Source organism: Pseudonaja textilis, chromosome Z (assembly GCF_049901715.1).
Source record: "Pseudonaja textilis isolate UNSWEBS1 chromosome Z, rPseTex1.2, whole genome shotgun sequence".
In the NCBI taxonomy this organism is placed as follows: domain Eukaryota; kingdom Metazoa; phylum Chordata; class Lepidosauria; order Squamata; family Elapidae; genus Pseudonaja; species Pseudonaja textilis.
The window spans coordinates 100,078,177-100,100,939 of record NC_142008.1 but is presented as its reverse complement, the minus strand read 5'-3'; the positions used below and the strand labels follow the sequence as shown (position 1 = coordinate 100,100,939).

At 38.8% G+C, this 22,763-nt stretch overlaps 2 protein-coding genes and 1 long non-coding RNA gene across 4 annotated transcripts in view; all 3 read right to left on the bottom strand.

The window, feature by feature from the left end:
* PDK2 (pyruvate dehydrogenase kinase 2) overlaps nt 1–11,068 on the bottom strand; it is a 32,208-nt gene extending 21,140 nt beyond the window's left edge. Inside the window, exons 1-2 of one of the 2 annotated variants that reach the window (XM_026710897.2) lie at nt 10,772–11,068; nt 5,239–5,380 (exon numbers count right to left, since the gene is read on the bottom strand). In XM_026710897.2, coding sequence (XP_026566682.1) covers nt 5,239–5,380; nt 10,772–10,892 — 263 coding nt within the window. In that variant the 5' untranslated portion in view covers nt 10,893–11,068. The remainder of the gene's footprint in view (nt 1–5,238; nt 5,381–10,771) is intronic. The other variant, XM_026710896.2, reaches the window with a different exon arrangement.
* A 2,207-nt stretch (nt 11,069–13,275) lies between these two features.
* On the bottom strand, nt 13,276–16,519 carry LOC148124175 (uncharacterized). Its single transcript, XR_015740207.1, has 2 exons — nt 16,369–16,519; nt 13,276–15,243 (listed from the first exon to the last, which is right to left on the bottom strand). It is a non-coding gene; the product is annotated as an uncharacterized LOC148124175 (long non-coding RNA).
* Nucleotides 16,520–16,562: 43 nt separating this feature from the next.
* The window catches only part of ITGA3 (integrin subunit alpha 3), a 76,700-nt gene continuing 70,499 nt past the window's right edge, over nt 16,563–22,763 (bottom strand). Inside the window, 3 exon segments of the mRNA XM_026710890.2 lie at nt 16,563–16,628; nt 20,622–20,780; nt 22,335–22,460. Of these exon segments, the coding sequence (XP_026566675.2) occupies nt 20,670–20,780; nt 22,335–22,460 (237 nt within the window). The 3' untranslated portion in view covers nt 16,563–16,628; nt 20,622–20,669.

The window sequence follows — 22,763 nt, the reverse complement described above, 5'->3', positions numbered from 1 at the left end:
ACCAGTTCTGGAGAACTGGTAGCAGAAATTTTGAGTAGTTTGGAGAACCGGCAAATACCACCTCTGACTGATCCCAGCCCCATTTATTCTCTGCCTCCTGAGTCCCAGCTGATTGGCTGGATCTTCTTTTGTTGCCCTGCATGGGAGAACGGTGCTGGAAAACAGGTTAGTGGGGTGGGGAGGGAATGGGATTTTGCATTATCCTTCCCCCAGGAATGGGAAGGGAATGGGGATTTTAAAGTATCCTTCTCCTGTCATGCTTACCAAGCTATGCCCACCAAACCATGCCATGTCCACTAAGCTGCACCCACAGAACCGGTAGTAAAAAAATTTGAATCCCACCGCCGCCTTTGTGTCTTTGCCAAAATAAGACTTTTAGCATATTTCTACTTCTAAATATGGATGGTCATTGACTTACAATTATTCATTTAGTGACCATTTGAAATTACAATGGCACTGAAAAAAGTGGCTTATGACCGATCTTGGTCACATATTGCATCCAGTATCAGAGACAATATCAGTTGCTACAGAACATGAGTAGGAGGAACATGAGATTCTTATCAGCAGATTTGGGAAATCCAAGTTTGTAAAAATCCAAAACAGTGAGGGGTAAACAAACAAACAAACAAAAACCGTCAATCAGCAACTTTTTGTCACCTTGGTGGCTGCTATCTGCATGCTGACTTCTTATTAGAAATACCCACACATACATTGAAAGAAAACTAGGAAAGGTAAAAAATAAAATAGAATATCCTAGAAGAGGAGATCAGCCGGTGGAACCTGAAAAGGAGTATACAATAGATCTGCATTTTGTTACAAATCCTTTTTAATCATGAGAAGATATTGCAGATATAAGCTATGCACAGTACATTCCAATTCCGTTCCTCACAGTTGAAACTCTGCAGATAGAACATCAATATATCAGGGATATGCTAGATGGAATTTTAATGGCAAAATGCTTCAGTATTATATTATTTTCCTCTTGCAGTGGATTAGTCCATTATGCAAGCCCTATTTCTCCAACTGTGTAGATTCAATTTATTCACAATCTGTTCCTGGTTGAGGAGATTTCTTCCTTTTTGAAATCATCAGCATAAGCCAAGATAAAAGTTCATTTGTTATTTTTAAATTTCAAATATAGGCAGGGATCAGCCTTCCTTAAATCCTTTTGAAAGCAACATTAGATTTGGGTTTTCATTCTGCATCCTGGAAGCCTGTTTTTGTCTGCAGTTTGCAAACAATCCTCTTCTTTTCAGCTGGAATTTTCTCTGTAAATTTGTTCTTTGAGTTCCATATAGGAAAGCATGTATTAGTTGCCATGTCTGTAGCTGCTTCTATGCTTGAGAGAATTCTGACAGAAATATGTTGCACATGAAGGCTAAAGGTTTCTTTAAAGTCTTCTCAGTATTTCTGGGAATCCCTTTGACTGTATTTGTAATATTGGATTTTACTATGTGCCCTATGTTTGATCCTAAAAATCTATTTGTGTTTCTTGTATTAGATAGTTTCATGGTTGCTCAGTTCAAATCTATTGCTTTAGTCTCACATTAAAATAAATCATTTTTATTGCTGTACTTTAACCTTCTAGTGGATAAAGGTAAAGGTTCCCCTCACACATATGTGCTAGTTGTTTCCGGCTCTAGAGGATGGTGCTCATCTCCATTGCAAAGCCGAAGAGCCAGCACTATCCAAAGATGCCGGTCATGTGGCTGGCATGACTTAATGCCAAAGGCACACGGATTGCTGTTACCTTCCCGCCAAGGTGATGCCTATTTTTCTACTTGCATTTTTACATGCTTTCGAACTGCGAGGTTGGCAGAAGCTGGTCCAAGTAACGGGAGCTCACTCCATTATGCAGTGCTAGGGATTCGAACCTATTATTATTAGAACAAATTATAGTGGATAGATATGTGTTACATATCTAACTGTGATATCTTGTTCAACTCTACAATTCAGTTAGCTAGCACTGAAGATGTTACCTAGTTGGGTAATGAAACATCTGCAAGAAAACAAACAAGTTAAGAGAATACAAAGGACTCCACAGTTCAATCACGATCTACAAATATTCTCTTCTATTGATATAGTTTGGTTATTTTCTTTTATCTTTGGAAAGATAAGCATACACTTCGATCCAAAAATCCTAAGGTGATTTATTTATTTTGCTAAACTAGAGTTTATATTATTTTCATTCTGAAATGGATTAACCCGTTATGCAAGCCTCATTTCTCTTACTGAGCAGAATCAGTTTATTCACAATCTGTTCCTGGTTGAAGAGATTTCTTCCTTTTAAAAATCATAAGCCACGATAAAGGTTCATTTGTTTTTGTTTTTTTACATTTCAAGGGACCAGTGTTGCTTTCCTTAAATACTTTTTCTTTCCTGATTTATAAGGAATGCCTTTTGTGACTTTAACGTAGCTCATTTTGAAGGTAGTTAACTGCTGAAATTTTCTCATCAGGGCTATTGGCTAACATAGCTCTACATATGTGTAATGGGGAATTCCTTCCTCCCTTCTCATTTTGTTATAGTATAAAGAGCACAGATCTCTCATGAATAATCTAATTTTTCCTTAAATAATAAGACATCTGTACATATAAAAATTCTATTCCATTATCAGAATATAAAACCTGTGGTTTTCTTCCAAATTTATTTTTTTTAGGTAAGCCATACATTGTATGACTTTCTGACTATTTCATCCTAATTCCTTATCAAAAATAAACAGCAAAAGCACAATACTTTAGTCAAGAAAGAATATAAAGAGCTCATTTCCTCTATTTGACTTTAACAAGAAGAGAATAAAGGTCAGTGTGGATTTTCTCACCCACTCTTGTGCTGCTAATTGTGTCGCATTTCCATGCTTTCAGCACAGTTTGTACTCTGTGGTTCCTGACGACACTTATATAAATGCACAGAACAGTCCTGATTGGTATATTTGCATTTTGGAAATTTCGAATTTTACAAAGACTGCCTGTAAAAAAGTTTTAGCTACATTTCTGTTTTCTTTTTACATGTTATGCTTTTATCACTTCGTCTTACTACTTGTTATTATTTTTATAAATTCTGCAGGCTGTTGCTTACATGAGAAGTGGAATAGCATGACTGATTCACATGTATGTAACTAAATTCAAATAATGTAGCTGGTCCTCAATATGTCTTTAATGGCTATTCTTGTGCCATATTAAAAATGTGTATTGTGGTTCATCCTTTGAAGGAAGATACATTAGCATGTTATGGTTTTGATGCAAGAATTACCTATACAGTACTGGGAAACACCTGGGGGCTCAAGACTACAAGACCAATAATGATGAGCCACCATGCCTTTGGAGGATGGCTACTATGAGGAAGTCTTGCCATAGAATTGCAGGCTGCAAAAGATTAGCAACCAAAGCTTTCCCACAGGAAAATAAAAATCAGCTCAAAGTTGGGATCAAGGGTAACTCGGGTGAAATAAGAATTCACTTGAATTAACTAACTCTCAGTTCCTTATGTGCCTTACTTCTCTCTGGCACCTGCTTGTTCCCCTGACAACCGCAATGGGATGGAAAAGAACAAGGAAAGTCAGAGAGAAACAAACAAGCTCTCACATGTTACTTTCCCAAAGTAGGCCAAAGGTCATGCTGGCTTCTTAAAGGGCCACATTCTATTTCTTTTGCCTCCTCGATGCCTCCTCAATGCCAATGTAAAACTGCAGTAAGAGAGATTCATTCAAAACAAGAGTTTCTCTTAGCGAGGAAAAAATGAAGAGCGAGAGATGGTGTGTAGAGAAAGAGAAAGAAAAGGCCTTTAAGGCCTCCAACATCCTCTTCCCACTATTTATTTATAATCTTTTTCTAGAGCAGGAATGTCAAACTCAAGGCACTTAGATCTGGTGCACGGGGCCACCCTGGGATCAGCCCATAGTGCAAGCCTCCTGAAACCCTCTGCGGCCCTCTCGAGCTCCGTTTTTGCTTGCAGAGCGCTCAGGCCACCACAGGTGCCCCCAATATGAGTGACATTGAGCTGCCATGCCCACTGTGGCCTGAGATCAAACACAACCCTAATGCAGCCCTCAATGAAATCAAGTTTGACACCTAGAGATGCATCAGAGGTGCACCTATTGTTTCGCGTCAGGAGATGGTATCTTTTTTTTTAGCATTGATCATCAGCCATTGTTAACTGCATATTGTCTGGATGGGGCTGAAATTGGTAGAAGATGCTGGACAACCACAGCTAGAGCAATGGACACAAACATGGTGCCCCTAAGAAACTGAAATTTCCAGCTATTCTTGTTTATTATTGTTTTCCAAGAGGACCAGAGGATTTATGTAGGATCTATGAAACGGTGGCTCACTGATATATGAGATCTTTATGAACTTTGTTAATCTCAGCCAACAAATTTCCTTCAGCAATTCTGCTGAAGAAAAGTACTAACACTATGTATCTAAACAAAAAAACTCTGCAGCTTGAAGTTTATGAACAATATAGATTTGGGGAGAGAGAATTGGAAACTCCTCTGAAATTTTTCAAACATGTTGAGATCATTTTCACAAATGGGTTGTCCCAGGGAGGTTTGCTATTTCACAAAATGGCTATCATGGCCACTGTAATTAATCTCAAAATGACGAGGTTGTTCACTGTTAGACTTTCCTTACAAACCCAACTTATTTTCTTTGGGGAGAGGGAAGTGATAGATGAACTATTGGACAAAGCTCTGAACTGCAATTATACATAGTTTTCAGATAGCCATAAGACCCAGACAAATTCCAGTAAATTTAGTCAATGCTAATACTTGGTGTTTTCCTCTGAATAACGCCGGTTTTCAATTTAATCTTTTTTTCAAAATTAAAACTACCTAAAAATAAAAACAGGAGAACAGGTAACTTGTATTCCACTAAGTAAAATCTGTCCACCCGCATCATTTTACCTGTCCCTGCCTTACAGAGTTACAGGAATTTCTGGCTGTGTATGATGCAGAGGCCACTCGCAATTCCTTGTAAGTTGAAGGAACAAGGTGGGGCAACTATTGTGAGGAGAAAGGCTGAAGATGGGAAGTCCCTTCTTTATGTATTCTTTTTCTTTACTATAGTTTTAGTTTTCTTTCTTTTCTACAGTATTTCTAATTCACTTTTTTTCTGGATGTTTGATTCTCTCTTTTTATTCTACTTTTTTAGTTTATATTAGTTTTCACTATTGTAATTACAGTAATATATAATAAAACTACTATTAAAAAAAGAATCAGAAAAAAGGGTAGGAACCCACCAACTCTGCACCAGCTGAACAGAGGGAGTACTCAGTACACGGTCAGGAAGAAGGTTGATTTCTTTCATAATATTGGCCAGTCGGACAGGGAGCTCTTGGCGAAGGAATATGAAGGAGGTCTTCTCACAGGCATTGCTGGATCCTAAGCAAAAGAGAAACGAAAAGACACACCGAGCCACTAATGATTCTGCCTTATTCAGCAAATGTAACCCTTATTGAGATTTCAAAATGATTATACACTACTGTAATTTCCCATATGACGGTAATATGACGGTAATGATTCAAATGATAGCTTTCTGACATTTAGCATAATAACTGTAATAACTGGGTTATTACGATAGGTCCAAATAACTACAATTTGTTGCAACTTCTGAACATGTTTGGAGAACGAAATATCTTTTCACATTATCTTCATGCATCTGATATTTATGAACAAACTATGAGAAGACATGGCTGTAGAGAGTAACTTTAACAGCAGAACAAGATAGTTTTAAAAGATAAGGGGACTACACTGAGTTTCAAATATTATTTTTATTTATTAGATTATAACTTAATTTTTCTCCAAGAATTCAAGGCTTATATGAGGATTTCCCTTTATTTTATCTTCATTGTAACCATATGAGCAGCTTGAGTTGATTAATTTGTCCAAGATCATACAGTCAGATTTTGCAGCAGAGAATGGATTCTGTTGTTCCTCAACACATCAATCATTATAGCACATTAGTTCTTACACTGGCTTTCAAGAATGGAAATTTTAAATCTAAAGCACTTCCCTTTTATGGCTGTTACAAAGCCCATATATTTTCCATGCTTCACCAACAGCTTCATTACTGAGAATTTTAATATCTGACTTAAGTCATCTCCAAGGACAGAATTTCCATGAGATGTTTTCTCAATGTTATTCCTTTCTCCACCCCTATAGTCATAATTTGACAGTTAATACTAATGGAAAAGGGCCACATTTAGGCTATATGATTTCACAGTTAAAATTCAAAATTTCCAAGTGTGTAAGAGAAGAGAGCACACGTTTTCACTTTTGTAGTATGCAGCCAATATAAGAGAAGTACATTTTATCTTCATTTTTAAATAACTATTCCATTTGGAGTAATAATCACGGTTTGCTTTCAATGTAATATTTTAATTATGAAAGAGCTTTTATACAATTTTAAACAATATGTAGATGGTTTTCCTTTCTGTCCTTTATTTGCTCAAACAAATGTGTGAAATCAGGTAACAGTCTATTCAGGCCTGAGATTTCTTATGTTTAAGCCCTTCTAATCCAAACACTGGAAAAACAACATGGATGGTTAATCTCCAATTTCAATGCAAGCGAACTTTTTGTAAGGGAATAGAATAGCTTCCTGCTAGCTGGCATCTTTCCAAAAAGTTATTCTATTCCTCTCAAATTGCCTTAAGATGATGAAGCTCATAGTCCAGCATTTCTGGAGGATTCAAAAAGAAAATTTATCTGAGCAGGGATAAGGAGGCATATAGATTCAAGAACTAATCACTTGCAAATTTGAGTCCTGTAAGGACTCAAACATGAAAACAAGATTAATTTGCAAGCCAAACAAACCCAACCAAAGGACTTAAGCTTTTTTAAAAAAAATCAAAAGCAGGGGGAAATAATCCAGTTTAATCCCACAAAAAGTAAAAAAAAAAAACCCACAATATTATTTTCAAGAAGGCCTGAATTGTAGGAAGTGTTATGCCTTCTTTGTATAAACCAGGCTTTGACAACTTACTATTCTCCTTAATTATTGCATCAGAGCTCCTACCAGGCAGCAAAGCCACACTGGCTAAAGAAAAGACAAGATGTAGATCCAATCTTTCTAAAAGTTTGGGCTAGGCTGGTCTGTACGAACAACAAGGCACAGTACTGCACAATTACTTTTCAAACTAGCAGATAAGCAACCCATCTTGTTTTTTTGAATATTCCAATTTTATTAATCAAAAATACAAAAGAAAATAATAGGAAAATAAAGGAGGGAAAAGAGAAGGGCAAAGTGTAAGGCAAAGGGGAAAAAAAGAAAGAAAAGTATTGACTTCTCTCTCCTTTTTGTACAGTAGAATAAGATAATAACATCAAAAGTCAACTTTTTACTTTTATATAATATAAACTAGCCATTTTGTAACAACAAACCTATCTAATCTGCAAAAATCAAAGTTTCATTTTTTTTTCTATCTCAAGCACAAAATCTAGAAGTCTACTACTAGATTCAGTTTCTACTTCTAAGTAGAAACTGAGTTAATTGTGTTCTTTATTGACTGTTTCCTAATATGATTTGATTGCTTATTGTACCCTATGACTAACATTAAGTGTTGTACCTTAGGACTCTTGACGAATGTATCTTTTCTTTTATGTATACTGAGAGTATCTGCACCAAGACAAATTCCTTGTGTGTCCAATCACACTTGGCCAATAAAGAATTCTATTCTATTATTTAATCAGAGCAGTCGATTTGGCCATCTCTGCTAACTCCATCAACTTTTGCAGCCATTCATCCATTGTAGGAATATCTCCAAATCTAGAAACTCATCTTGTTTCAAAGAGACTATTCACTGAGCCAGCACAGAAATGCACACATATATATCAGCAGAGAATGACAACTAGACACAGGAAGACGTGATCAGCAACAGAACACGAATTGAGAGGTTTAGAATTGCAAAGGCAAATGAAACAAATGTGAGGCAACTGCTAAGTTCTCCCTACTAAGTTTCTATCTGACCCCTCTAATAAAGTCCAGAGAGATCCAATCCCTTTAAAAAATACATATGACATGCAACTGATAACTAGAAAAAAATGATAAGATAGGTAATGGAATATTGGGTGAAAGTTCACCCACTACATGTCCTTGCATAATTTCACCAATCAGATTCCATAAGTTCTTATTTAGCAACACTGCACATAAGAATTTCAAACACATTCACCACAGTTCAGATAAAGCAGTGCAGGAAAATCAAAGAAAATATAGCATGGGGGTGGAGTATTAGAGGAGGGCTTTAATCTCTCTGACACTGAGATCCTCCAATCAGCACTTGTTGTCCTTCAGATGCTTCAAAGGGCACTGCAAAACTCCCTCCACCCAACTTGGCAGCTGAGGCAGAATTTTATTGAGCAGAATTTTCCTTTGCTTCTCCCCTAAGTTCTATGCTCTCATTCTTCTCCCCTTCTATGCTCTCATTCCTTCAGGTTAAAACCCCTGCTTTTTGCCACTTAAAAACTGAAGGATCTTAACTGAAGTAAATTAAATTATGATATGAACAATTGCAGTATTTTGGTAATAGTTAACTGAGGAATTTAAGACTTTCTGAATAGAGACAACATATATGGACAGCACATTTGGAAAATGTTGAGAAATATTCTTAGCAAGAGTCACACTAGCTAGAAATATTAAAAGCTTAATTTCACACATCTATTAAAAATTCACACATCTATTAAAAATATTAAAAGCTTAATTTTACACATTAGAGTTCTCAGACAGTGTAATGGTTATGGTTCAATTATTACAATCCACCCTCAGGCATGGAAGTCACTAGGTGACTTTCAGCCATCGTTATCTCTCAGCTCAACCTACCTTCCAGGCTTGTTGTGGGGAAAAATAGAAGGAAAAAAATGGTATAAAATATGAATGGGAGGAGAGAGGGATATATACCGTAACTAATTCCCAGTTGCTCTGATCAACCAGTTAATGGGGGTTACCGAGAGCTGTAATTTAACAACATCTGGAGAACCACACATTCCCTTTCCTGATATATGCTTTTATTTCAAACTCTAGTGAATTCCTATAGAATTAAGCATTTATAGTAATAGAAGCAAAACCATTGGGTCTATAATCAACTATTCAGGAGTGTGAAGTTTAAGGCAACAACAATTCCTTAAACCACATAACCTTGCTATATAGAAATCCATTCCTCAAGATTATGCAATGGTACCTGCTAATTTAATTCAAACACTGCAAATAGTCTTCTACAAATCTCAGAATCATACCTATGGACTCCAAGGTTGAAGAGTCTGTAGTTTTCTGGAGGCTGTTAATTTATGACTCTCCCTAACCATTTCCTGTACTGGAAGCTAAAAGATGTCCCAGATTCTCTTTTTTTCCTACGTCATCTATTTTTTTCATCATTTTAACTGGAGATACCCAGAAGCAAACTTGGGGCCCTCTGTTTGCAACTTTTGTATGTAAACCAACTACCCATTAGGCATTTTTTTCCCAGTGGATAAGGAAAGAAACTGAGTAGAGAAGATATGTCATAGATAGATATGCCATGTCTCGGAAGTCAAATTGAGAAATCATTTGATATATTCACCCAGAGAAAGAGGTGAATTAAGGTCATCATACTATACAGCTAGTAATCTGAACACACAGCAGAAGCAGCATATTGATCCAGAAATGATTTATACAGGGGAAGTTGTCACTCTAAATAGCTTATGAGTATTTAAGCTTCACACCAAACTCCGCACATATGAACAAACTTATTTCATTTCATTATTGTTTGCTATCTCTTATTTCTATTGCTGTTCCTCCAAAGAACTACACAATCTATAGAAAAATTTCACTCATGCAATACTGCATTTCATTTCATAGAACAGGCTCTGCACTGTTAAATGTAATGCAACAACACAAACACATTTTTATGTTCATACATATTTGGCAGTCATACTACTCTATTCAGTGGGACTATCAGTGGGAAAATATGAACAGTATGATATAAGTACACAATTTTTAAAGTCACAGATATCTTTTCAGCTCAATCTTGATGAATAATACTTTGATCTTGATCAAAAAATTGGAGTTGGATGTTCAATCCACATGAACTAATAAAAGAGGCCACTGATTCCTCCTTTTGGTGAAAATTTGATAATGGTTAATTAATTTCCTGCTCAATTGTTCCATTTTAACTTCAGGTACAGTAAGCAACCACCAGCAATAATAAAAACACAACACAGCTACATCCTTGCACTAGCTTCTTTATAACATCAGTGAACTTCAAGGGATTTGGCACGAAAATGAACGAAGATGTACAGGATTGCAAGGAAAAGAGACTTTGAAAGTGACCTTAACTCTAAAACTCCCCAGAAGTCAATAACCTGTAAAATAAAAAGCAGGTGACCTAATACAAGGAGCAAAAGTCCTTCCAGATGGAAGGAAGCTGTTTCAAAAGGGAGACATCCAATCACCCCTCAAAGCAAAAAGATGTGCCGGGAATTTGGGAGCAGGTGTTCAATTAGGATTTCTGGCCTTGATGGTAAAGAGAAGCCCCCCCCCCCCCACAATTTGGCCACTTTCAAAGACCCTGGATACCGTCCCAGCGCAGCACGAAACAGGCTATTGGTGTGCATGAGAGAGACAGAGAGAGAAGGGATGGGGGGGGGGTTGCACTCCACCTCCCAACTTCGCTGTGCAACGGCGGGTCCCCAGGGTATTCTGGTTGGAGAGAATGGGACTTGCAGTCTAGCCCATTCGAAGGTGACAGGTTCAAGAAACAGGCTGCCTCCTCCCCCTCTCCCTCTCCGGCTCGCACGCACCGAAGTCGAGGAATTGCTTCATGGAGAGCGGCGATGGAGAGAATTTGCTGAAGTGCTCGATATACTTGGGCGCCCCGGCCAGCGCCGACTGGCCCTTCATCAGGCATCGCAGAAGCCGCATCGTGGCACCACCGGGCCCTGACAGGCCACTTTCGGGGAGAAGACTAGCGGCGGTGACCCCTTTTCCCGGCTACCTGAAAGCCAACAGGCACCTCTGCTCTGACCGGATCCTTCCGACAACCAGCCCACAGACTGCTGAAAGAGGGGTAGACCTACACCCCGGGACGATCCGCCCCTCCGATAGCTGTCGGCCAATCAGCTGTAAAGACCTCGCGTTCCGACAGCTGCAGTCCAATCGCTGCAGAAAAACAAGACATTTTCAGCCAATGGGGAGAGAACATCACCACGTGGCAAGGGGCGGGCGGGGGGGGGGGGTGCAAGTATCTCTGGGCTTTAGGGATGCGCCGTTTAACTTCTCCGTTCCCGCAGCTTGGCGATATTATAACTATAAATAGCTTCTCACCCTTGGTTTGTACGGAACGCTTCAAATACCACCGGCGTTTGTTTGAAAGATGCTCTATAAATCCAATTCTTAGTTTAAGATGTTACAAAACTCTTCCTATTATGGACTACACAGAGATGTAGCATTTTAAGAAGTAGTAGAGTCCTCTTTAACAGGACTTTGGCTCATATTTATGATGGTTGCAGTGTCCCAGAGTCATGTGGTCAACTTTTGTGACCTTCTGAAAAGTCAGTGGGGAAATCAGATTCACTTTACAACTTAACAACTGCTGTGATTCGCTTAACAACTATGACAAGAAAGTTCATAAACTGGGGCAAAGGTCACTTGTTTACCAACACCAATTTTGGGCTCAATTGTGGTCGTAGGTTGAGGACTACATGTGGCTACTCTTATATCTTTCCCTGCTTTTTAAAAACATGATTGTTCATTTGACCACAAATACCTGAATACAAACTGAACAAGCAGGAATTTAGATCCCATTTTTCTAATTCTAACTGAAGCAGAATGGTTGTGTATGTGCGCACTGTGTGTGTTACACTTTAATAGGTTCTCAACACAATTGACACTCAACATAACTTCATAAAAGAACCTGTTTCAAAAGAACAGATTGAAATTTTTAAAAAATCTCATTTATTCACATTTTAATGATCTAATTCAGATGCAGTAATATTACTACAGTACTATATTATTTTAGATCATATTGCTCAAAATTAAAAATAGCTGCAATTATTTAATATGATGTTTTTTAAAAGAACAATGGAGTATTCTGGAGGAAAGTTGAGCCTTTTCTTCTACCAATCCCCTTTTTATGTTTTTTTCTTTGTTTCCTGTGGCCCAAATACAATACCATTGCAGTTTCCTTCATTTAGTGTTCCAGTTTTACCAAGCATCTCTGGTATCAACATCCAAAATGATACAGTGGAAACTGTCTCTGTTCTCCATCTTTATTTTGGAAGTTTGCCTTCTCATGACACAACATGATTCTATTGGTGTAGTTGGGAAAAGAAGTCTGTAGAGATTCTCATTCATCCAGGTCTTGATTGTCCCAAAGGTGCTTATTCTGGAGGCAACTGGACTTCTTGTTTTTTTCTTTGAAGACATTTTTAAAAGAATGCAAAGGTCTACAAGGAATATAAATCTTTCCATTCCCCACTATCCTGTCAGAGCTGAAGAAGCTTCTTGGATGAGAAGTGAAACATCTTCAATGAAAAAAACAAGAAAGTCCAGCTGCCTCCTGAAAAAGCATCTTTGGGACAGTTTGGAGAAGAATTCAGATATTTCTGTCAAATGTAAGGTTAAGATTGTTGAGAGATGCTGCCTTATTTAATTATTGGATTATAACCCACTCTAAACAAAGCAATCATTTCCTATTAACATCATTCAACTCAGGAATAGTCAGACATTCTACAGGACTGGAACCCCAAGTAGGCAGATAATTTATTTGTGCATGAGATACAAAGCTTTCCACATTAAACTGACAAGAAAGAAATATAATCTTCAGTAGCTTTAGAATCCATGTAATTTATCAGGAAGTTACTTATTCAGTTACTGATATAGATACAATACTAATTGTGCTGGCATAGGAGGCAGGAGGAAGAGAACCAGCCCTGCCTCTAGTACAATTGTGGTATTGTCATGAAGGAATAGTGGGGTGTTGATCAGGTAGCACCTATCTAGAATATGTTCAATCAAGCACACCTTTTCCTGAGATCATAAGGCAGCTGTGGAAGTTACACTGCTGCTTCAAAGTGTTCCCTAAAAGGCTACATACATATCCATGTGCTCTCTTAATCACCTTTTGCCCTTCAAAATCCGGATTTCTGTACAGCACTATCAGATGTGAAATGAATCCAACAGATTGTTGATCCATTTCCAGACTTCATCCTTGATATTGGTTGATAGTGACAATTATCCAAAGCTGAAGTCTGGAGAATTTAATTCAGTGTACGTTAAAAATCAGAAAGGAAATGCAAATCACAAGTTAGAAATCATAATATTTTTTATTCATAAAATAGACACTCAAGCTTATTTACAATCAAGGCACAATGATTCAAGACCTCCAGTACCATAAACAGTGGGAAAATCCAGTAAACATCAAATATATATAGATTCATTTATTTATATATGAATGTATTTATGTACACATCACTAAAGATAAGTACATTCTTTGTAATTTAAAACATGCCTGGGAGATGGGAAGGAATGGGCAAATAAAATGTGACTATTGCCAGGAATGAATATGAATGAAACCAAATTTTCTTGACAATGACATGTGGAATAGAATCCAGAAAAAGTCAATGCCTTTTAAGGGAGTTTTTACACATCAAAATAAGCCCCAATTTTGGTAGTCTAGGTTCAATTTTGTTTAGTGCAGAGGTCAGCAGCCATCCTTGCTTCATGGAGATAAGATAAATTAAGGCAGTTTTCCAGCCCATTGCTTTCCAAATGCATTCAAGAGTTGCAGTCCAACACATCAAACACTAGAGTATTTTCTTAGAGCCTATATTAAAAAACAAGTCTGAAATGTTGGTCAGCATAATGGGTAATTAGATGTGAGCTAAAAGCAAGAATTTAAGGTACCACATTGATTTTTACTTCATTTTGCTGTTATAAAAATGCTCAACTCCAAAGGTAGTTTTATTTCTCTGAGCTGGCAAGTCCAATATTGTTTTTTATTAAACAGTGAATTGATGGATATTGCCCAAGTGAGAAAATCGAAGCATTTTTGGGCAAGATTAACTCTGCAGAAGTTGTTTCCCATAAATCCGTAGGTTTCTTATGTGAAGCATAAGACATTAATTTCTCCTCTTGATTCAACATGGTAGCCAGGGAACAGGAAGTGTGTAGGTGAAGCTTGTTCTCTCTTAGTTGACCCGCTAGCTTCAGCTGTTCTCATTTCACTACCCATTCCACTGCGTTTCTCTAAAAGTTGTTTAATATTGAAAAGGAGTTGCCTAGTTTTAAGACTCTGTTCACTTTCCTCGTTGACCCAATTCAGTTATGAGGGAAGCCATGCCTTACTTTCTTTATAATTAATTCACACTTCACCTAGGAATGCACAACTTCAGTAAACTGTAGCTGAAAATTTTGAAATCCTTTTAGCAAAAGAACAGCTGCCAACACCTGACCCACCTGGATATCATTTTAAAATTGCTCTTTAAAACCAAACCTAACATTTGGAGATGATGGGGTCAAGACACTATATAAACTCTCACTGACATAGCATTGTTGTTAAATGCTGTAAAAAGCATGGAGATCCTATCAAGGTTCACTGATGCAGGAAGATGCCCAATAAAGGATGCTATCCAGGGCCTCCTGTAGCTGGGAGCTAATCTTGTAATGAACTACTCCCTGGCATGTCTCAAACCCAGACAGTGATCAGTCATTAAAAATAATGTCTAAGTTAAAAAAAATTAAAATGCTACCCTTCTTATTTCAAGCTTTCTTAGTGTTCTTTTAAAAATAAGATAACAATAGTTCTAATAGTAGTGAAACCACCCTTCCTGCCAGAGAATTAAAAATAGAAGGACTAAATTGTAGCCAGTAATCCTGAGTCCAATGCAATCTCCAGTGCTGAAATATCCAGTACTTATTCTATAGGTAGGGTGGAAACTGATACTGGCCCAGAACTAAGCAGGCTTCAGCCACACTGTTAGATTCAAGAAAGGGTTTTTTAAAATAAAACCTTATTTCTAGGGGAGAGGGCAATACCACCTTGGCTAATTAGGACCTAAAAAGAAAGGTTAGGCCTGGGGAAATTGGTTCAAGATCCCATGGGAGCAATTGCAAACCCTATATATCCTGCAAGTTTTCCATGCCGGAGTCAGGAAATATGGCAATTGCAGTTATAGAAGGCAAAATTCATTCAACCTCCCCTCTAAATGAAGTATGGCAGAGTATGATTAGAGTTGTAGTCCAATATATCTGATTGGTGCCAGGTGATGGAAGGCTGAGGGGAAAAATGAGGCAAGCATTAACAAGGACCAAAAGAGAACATGGAGGTAACTACTACAACTGTCAGCAAATGAAAATGAGCAAATAAAAGTACTTCTCCATTTTTTTAAAGTATGACTGTATGCCTGCATTAGAAAAATAAAATACTTGTGAAAAGTGTACATAACCTTATACTAAGAAAGAATCTCCCAAAATACCTTGACCAGCTGCTCTTGGATAAGGACAGATGTTTAAAGAGAACTGTTCTAGCATAACACACGCAAGAAATTTGGTTTGTGGTTACTGAAAGAGGGTTCTGTGAAAACGGAAGGGCCTTCTGCAATAAAGCATCCCATAATTCATATTAAGATGATTTTGCAAGATTATCATATTGAGTAAATATATAGGCACATCTTGGGAGGAATTCTAACTCTACAATAAAGTATCTGCTGTGCATGAAGAGGGTTTTTTTAATCTAAAAAATTTAATCCTGAAAATCTTTGGACATGGGACAGACCTGCCCCAAACCCTGGAGAGTTGTTACCAGTCCTGAAGACTCTGTTAAGCTATATCACCCAAAGTTCCTTTACATTAAGACAGTATACATGTGTGAATTTGAGAGAGAAGCTGCGTGTTGGTTAAATCAAGGTACATCTTTTGGAAGCCCAGGGATTCACCTGAAGGCAGTTTCTGACACCTAAGATTAGACTTTATAAGCTGCTAAAATGGAAGGCTGTGTGGGAATCATACAGTTGCTCTGAGCTCATGAGAGGATTAGTCAGGAGTGGGGCTATATAATAAACAGCAATTTCATTAGATCATAACTTTTCCATGTAAGTGATTAACACAAGTGCTTATGCACTGCTGCCCTTTTAGTGCAAAATGAAGCTGATTTTCAAATCTGCCCTTCATTCTGCTTCATGGAACTATATTTCCAAGAATGCTGGTAGTGGTGTTGGGAGTGTTGTGGGCTGGAAAGGGCAAGGGGAGAACCCAACAGTGCAAATGAAAAAGCTACTCCTTTATGCCTCAAATTTTACAAATGCCTACCATATCCACCTTGCAAGAATAGTTTTCTCTCCGAGATCACAGTGTCTGGAGAAAGGTTTGGGTCGTAACTGACCAAGGACATATAACTTACTATAAATAAGAGTTCCTTGGTTGGTTCCAGCAATATTTACAAAGGAAAGCCAAGCAGCCTGGGAGTGAGCACAGGTGAGGGGGAAACTGAGGCAGATGTCAGTAGTATCTTCCCGTTTCCTGCCAGTTTGTCACCCATCGCTTCTTGTGCTTTGGAGGCAAAAACCCACCAGCTGGCTGGTAGCGCTCCTCCTGCCGGATGCGAATGGCATGGTATTTGGGCATGATGCGGTAGTAGCGTGTTGGCTTGAAAAAGTTGCACTGTGGATGGAGAGAAAGGGGGAGGGGGAAGGATAAATACATTCAGTAGCAGAAACCAACAGTGAGAGAGAAACCTCAGCTGAGAACCTGAGAGAGAAAAAGTTTCAGAGACAGGACAGGACAAAAACGCAGCAGGAGATATTTTCATCCATAAGAGAAAAAGAACAAGCTGAGCCAATACATTTGACCATTTTATCTGGGACAGGCTGATTCGGGAACTGAAAAACTTTTGATTCTTGGCATAGCTATTTTGTCTGAACCGAATAGACAAAAGAATAAAAGGATCAAATGCGCAAGTGGGATGAAAGTGGGACTTTATCTAATCTACTAGTTAGTTCCAGAATGGGATGCCAATTGGGGCCCCAAGATCCTGCCCATTAGTTGCAACTTATGACAGTCATTAAAGATAGCCCTCACTTGATTACCTCACTTAATGATTCTAATCCCTGTTTTCCCTCTTGTGGTCATTAAGCAAAACACAAGGTGCCTGGGGTTAGGGGATTCCTTGGGAGACCTACAGGAGGCCCAGCTTTGAATGCAACATTTCTCCAGCTCACACATGGTCTGCCCTGGGCCTCCTGAACCCCAGGATACCCGGTGCTCTGCTTTTTTACCTCAGTGGGTCTCACATACTCCCTCTCACGATCCATGATGGTTCACTTGGTTACTTACCTTTTTCTGTAGATATTCTACAGAAAGCTGCTGCTCCATCCCTTGGCCTCCCTATTTATAGTACAGAGGCCACGTAAGCAGTGGGTGCCATCTCAGATCAGTCATAATTCTCTACTCTACAATAAAACAGCCAAACCTTTGCCTCAAACTTTGGGAGAATCACCAAGTCTTGAATGACTTTCCAATATTATTACAGTGGGAATACTGTAATTGGCTCCACTATGGATTGACATGTACGACCAATATTATGTCTATACTGCACACCATACAAAAGAAAATGTATTGTAAGCATCTTCCCTCACTACATTTTCATGACGTGTTGCGTTTTGTTTTTTAAAATGGGGAGGGGAGTATCTACTCTGTTGAAAGTCCATTTGTTCTGTTCCTATTACAAACCTCTGCTAGTTGTGATGCTGAAATAGCACCACAGGAAAGACGTCTGCAATTCAGTGCTAAGTCACAATAGCTCTAAATATGAGTGTACTACAGAGAGCCCAGGTGCTGGAAGCCAAGCTTTAATCTTAGCACAGCTCATTTAGGAAATGACTGCCTGGCTGGAAGCTATTTTTTTCAATGAATGTTGAATTTGATGGATAAGGGTGATGAGTAGGCATTCCTGACTATTGTCTGAGGAAGGGATGTCAAATTCAAGGCCCAGGGGCCAGATCCGGCCCTCAGGGTATTTAGATCTGGCCCATGGAGCCATTCTGGAAACACCAAAGGACCTGCCGTGGTGCCTCTGCCAGTGAAAATGGAACTCGGGAGGGCCATAGGCAGCCCGCACAAGTTCTGTTTTTGCTGGCAGACGGTTGCAGGAGGCTGTTGCAGCCAAAAACAGAGTTCAGGAGCTCATTTTCACTGGCAGAGTGCTCGGCCCACCTCAGGTGCCCTTGACAGACAATCAAGCTGGCTATGCCCACTCTGGCCACACCCATTCTGGCCCCCTGGGGTCAAACACAACCCTGATGCGGCCCTCGATGAAATCGAGTTTGACACCCCTGGTCTGAGGCATCTTTCCTTAAAAAATATTCAAAATAATTTTGTACAGGGCACTTACTTTTAAGGATGATCCCAACCACTACATTAAAATTAAGCTCTGGATATCTCATTCAACCCACAGATATGATTCTACCAGGTCCTTCAGGTTTGCAACTAAACTTTCCACTTTGTGTTCCATTTGGAACTCAGCTCATCCACCCTTCCTTCTGTATCTTCTATCATCCACATTTTCAGCAACAATCTAAGAGTGATGCTTCCTACGTTTCACATTTTGTTTCCTCTCACAAACGTTTTCATGGTGACTTTCACTAGAAGTATGCTGAAGCAAGATCAGATTAAATGATTCAAGTATCTGGACTTTGTCTTTGACAATAGAGTGAAAATGCCCAAAGTATAATGAGTTACCATGGAGTTGCAAATATTTTTCTGTTGTAAGTTAAAGTGCCACAAGAATAAGCTATAAATAGTTAGAAGGCAAGACTGAAATCTAAATATTAAAAAAATATGGACCATTATTTTGCAATATTATTTCTTTTTTTCTCCTCTCTTTTTTTCCACTTGAATGAAACTTTGACCACAGGTGGGTTTTCCAGTATGCACTAGTGTAATATTTCAACAGGGTTGACCACCTTACCAGTATTACTTTTCTGCATGGGCTTAGCCATCCCAACAATGATCACTTGTATTGGCCCAGAGTCAGAAAAGAAATGGAGTTGAAAGACAAAAGGAAAGATACATGTCATTATTTAAAGTGCCATCTTGAAAGCCACCCTCAAAATACTTGGTGATTCCTAGGAAAAGATGATTGAATTAGTAATGGGAACAGGTATAAAGAGAAGCTTATCTAAATCTACTGCAGAATGTCAAATATCTTGAGAGGACTCTGCTTTGAGAATAATTGAAAACAGAGATGCGGCATAGCTGCTAAGTAGAATAGACAGGCTGAGTTTTAGAATAGGGTGTCTCAGCAGAAAGAGCTTCTAATCAAGAAATGGGAAAGTATCAGGGTCAGATCATCTAAACCCAGATATTTTGATTTAGCATCCTTAAATGTGTCAACCTGAGATGATCAGGCAGAAAGCACTTTTTTGTTGATCAATGAAAGGCTTCTGGTACTTGTGTCCAAATCTCAGAGGTTGATATTTCATCCAAATAGATTTGTTCACATCTAAATCCAACTCTAAAGCCTGAATACTCATACCCTCTTACTAGATTAGAACCAAATCTCCAGATCAGGTTTTACAATAGCTGTTTTGCGCATGCTTAGCTAGGCTAAAAACAAGACTAGCATATTTGGCAGTAATCATGTTAGTCGTAGAGTTAGAATGGATTGTTTTTAAGACAAATCAGATATGAGACTGGTTGGAGTTACTCTAACATTTTCTAGGCAGTCATGTTTTGGAACATGGTAACATGGATTTATAGAGTGTTACTTATCTCTTTCTGTTCTCAGCTCTAAGATGAGTGACCCATCAAAATATTACTGTACATTGTCTGATTTCTTACATTACTCCTTTTCCAATTGTTATATGTGCCATGGAGGGGGTAAATAGAGGGGAAAATGTGCTTGAGTAAGGCCCTCCTCATCCTGTCTTTGATGGGTCTGAACCCAATCAAGCTACAGTGGGGCTTTCACCCACAAATTGGGGGAAAACAACAACCAATAAATGGCATCTCTCAAGTTTAGCCCTGGCCAAACTTCGCATGAACATGGATGCTACCAATGGGCTGAGGAATTCTGCTCCTCAAGAGTGCTTACTCAGGAGTAGGGCAGATCTTTCCAAACTGACCATGTAAAATACAGTCAACGGAAAGAGTGGCTAAAATGTCTTACCAGCCAATGGCTAAACTACAAATATAGGACTTTAGATTTTGGTATTAATCTAGCACATGCTTTGAATGTATTATTTAAAGTTCTTCATCTCTTCATAATATAACAAAGGCAGCTGTTAATTTTTCAACATAATAATAACCAAGAGGTTTTCTGTACTCAAAGATTTCATATCCTCTCGTCAGCAAGACCAACCCAAGTATCTGCTAATGTACTACCGACTTTTTTTTAAGCAGCAGGCGATAGGCAGCTTCCCTGCCAGAACCATTCCTAGTCAGTGCATATAATTGTGAATGAGATGAACCATCCACCAAAATAAAGCAATCAGCTGTGGCCAGCTGTACCAATCCTCTACATTCTCGAACTCAGCATTAAGCTACTTATCTAGAAGCAAGAGTGAAGAAGTGCAGGGAAAGTTTCGAAAGTGTAGGGACACAAGGAATGAAAGGCAGATCTTGCCCCAGCCACCCAACCACCCCACAATAATTTACCAAGATACAGGGTAAAGGGGTGGGCAATGTCCCCCCCCGAGACAGGAACTAGTAGCTGTCGGTCAGCCGCTTAGTTTCAGAAGGCTGGATCTTCATCATGGCTTTCTGGCCCTTAGCTTCATACAAGGCTCGTGTGCTTGCCCTCCGGAAGAAGCCACACTATGAGGAAGCAGGGGGCAAAAGTCAGGGTTGATGGGGGTAGGAAATATAAAACACAACTCAAGTATCCAGCCTATGGTCCAATAATGATTAACTTCAGTGTGTGTGCTGGAGAAGTGTGCTTGTTTCATTATTTCACTCCACACACTATTGTATGACTTGGTTTGAAGGTTAGATGAAATGAATCCCTAAAAGTAAAAACTTTCTGTTACAGTTTTGACCTGTCTGAGGTTTTCATGAGGCTACTATCTCATAGCAACAGCCTTAAAATAATTAATAGAAAATAAAGTAGAAATGTCAGACATGCCCCAGCGAACAAATGGTCCATTACTCTTACATATTTGTCAAAGTGCTTCATACCAGGGTGGAAATGCTGTTAACCCTATTGTAATATAACTGGCATCCTTTGGCATTTCTGGGCTCTCTCCAGCACTAGCAGCAGCTCACCAGAAAAGTCAGAGGGAAATCTGTAAATGCTTGCTCATTAGAAGTGGGAGGCACTTTGCTACCCAAACAAATTTTGAAAGGGTACCTTGCTCAAAGCAATGTCTGGGAACATACCCCTTCAAAGCTTTGCAGAACCTTAATAGTCAGTTACAATGTTTGCAATTCAGAGATAAACTTTCCTTGGGCCAAACCTATGGGGCTAAGCAAGGAATAAGCAACCAGAGGCCTTTTGTTTGTTCTGGATTTCAATTCCCATATCCTAATGATATGGCAAAGGACCGTATGAAAATCTGAAAATCACCAGGTTGCCTATTGCAGGAATACATTCTGAATATTTAAGAATCTCTAGTCTGATAATGACTTCCAGAAATAGAGACCAGGCAGAGATTTTCATAAGGCTTTAGTAATGTACACTATGCAGATTGCTCTACTCAGAAGTGCAATAGTGTGCCTAAGAAATCACAGTGAGTCACTGGACAGAGAAGGATAATTGCAGTGCACTAATATTGCCACTATATTATCCTAAGGCATCAATACCTATGGAATTCCAAGCATATGCCAAATTTCCACACTAATTAGAATCTAAATATAATTTCTTAGCCATCTAGCCAGATTCCTTGTGGTAAAAAAGAGCAAATCAAATGCCCAGCAGAGCCTTTTTTGTTTGTTTGTTTGTTTTGGCTGATCTCCAGAGTGATGTGCTTGGGCTACATACCAGAGCTGACTCAGTGCAGTTTACGTCATTCTGGATAAAGTTGGAGAGACAGAATTACTTTCCACCTGCCCATTTGGAACTAGCCTGGCCAGTTTTGCTGCAGCCAAATACGTAAACATTTTGTTACCAGGTGAGACCAACGTATTCATTATAAAAAAAAACAAAACCCAATGTATATGTACTTTCATTGTATTTCTTAGAAACTTAAGACATGCTACAATCAGTTGGACTGTGTGGATCAACTTGTTATCATGTAGGCACAGGTCATTAGGAAATGTTTGCAACTTTGGATCAGCAACTTCCAAGGGTCTTTTTATCCAGTTTGAGTTGGGGGATGGGAGGAGGAAGAAGTGGAACTGTCCCTGACCACTATTTAAGGCTTCATTTCTTACCTTCCACAGCAGTAAGATGATACACCCCAAGAGCAGTAGTCCTGCAGCAACAGCAACTAGCACCACCCACAGCTCAATCTCGGCCTGCTGCTCTTCACTGAGTTCCGAGTCGATGTCTACAGTAAACTGAAATTAGGGCAAAGAAACAAGAAACAGACAGGTCTTTGTATAGAGAAAAAACAGGATAAATGCAAAGTTGGTTTTGAGGAACAGCATGCTCAAGAGCTGTTCCACTACAGAAAAACAAAGGGGCATCACTACAAGGCTATTAGCACACTCTCACTGATGTAATTCAATGCATTCAATGCACATATTTATTCTTAATTACCCTTTGCATGATATATTCCCCCCAAATCCAAAAACTCTCTCTCTTCCTCCCACCCTCCCCCTCCCTTTGTGTGTGTGTTTCTGTGTCTATATATCTATATA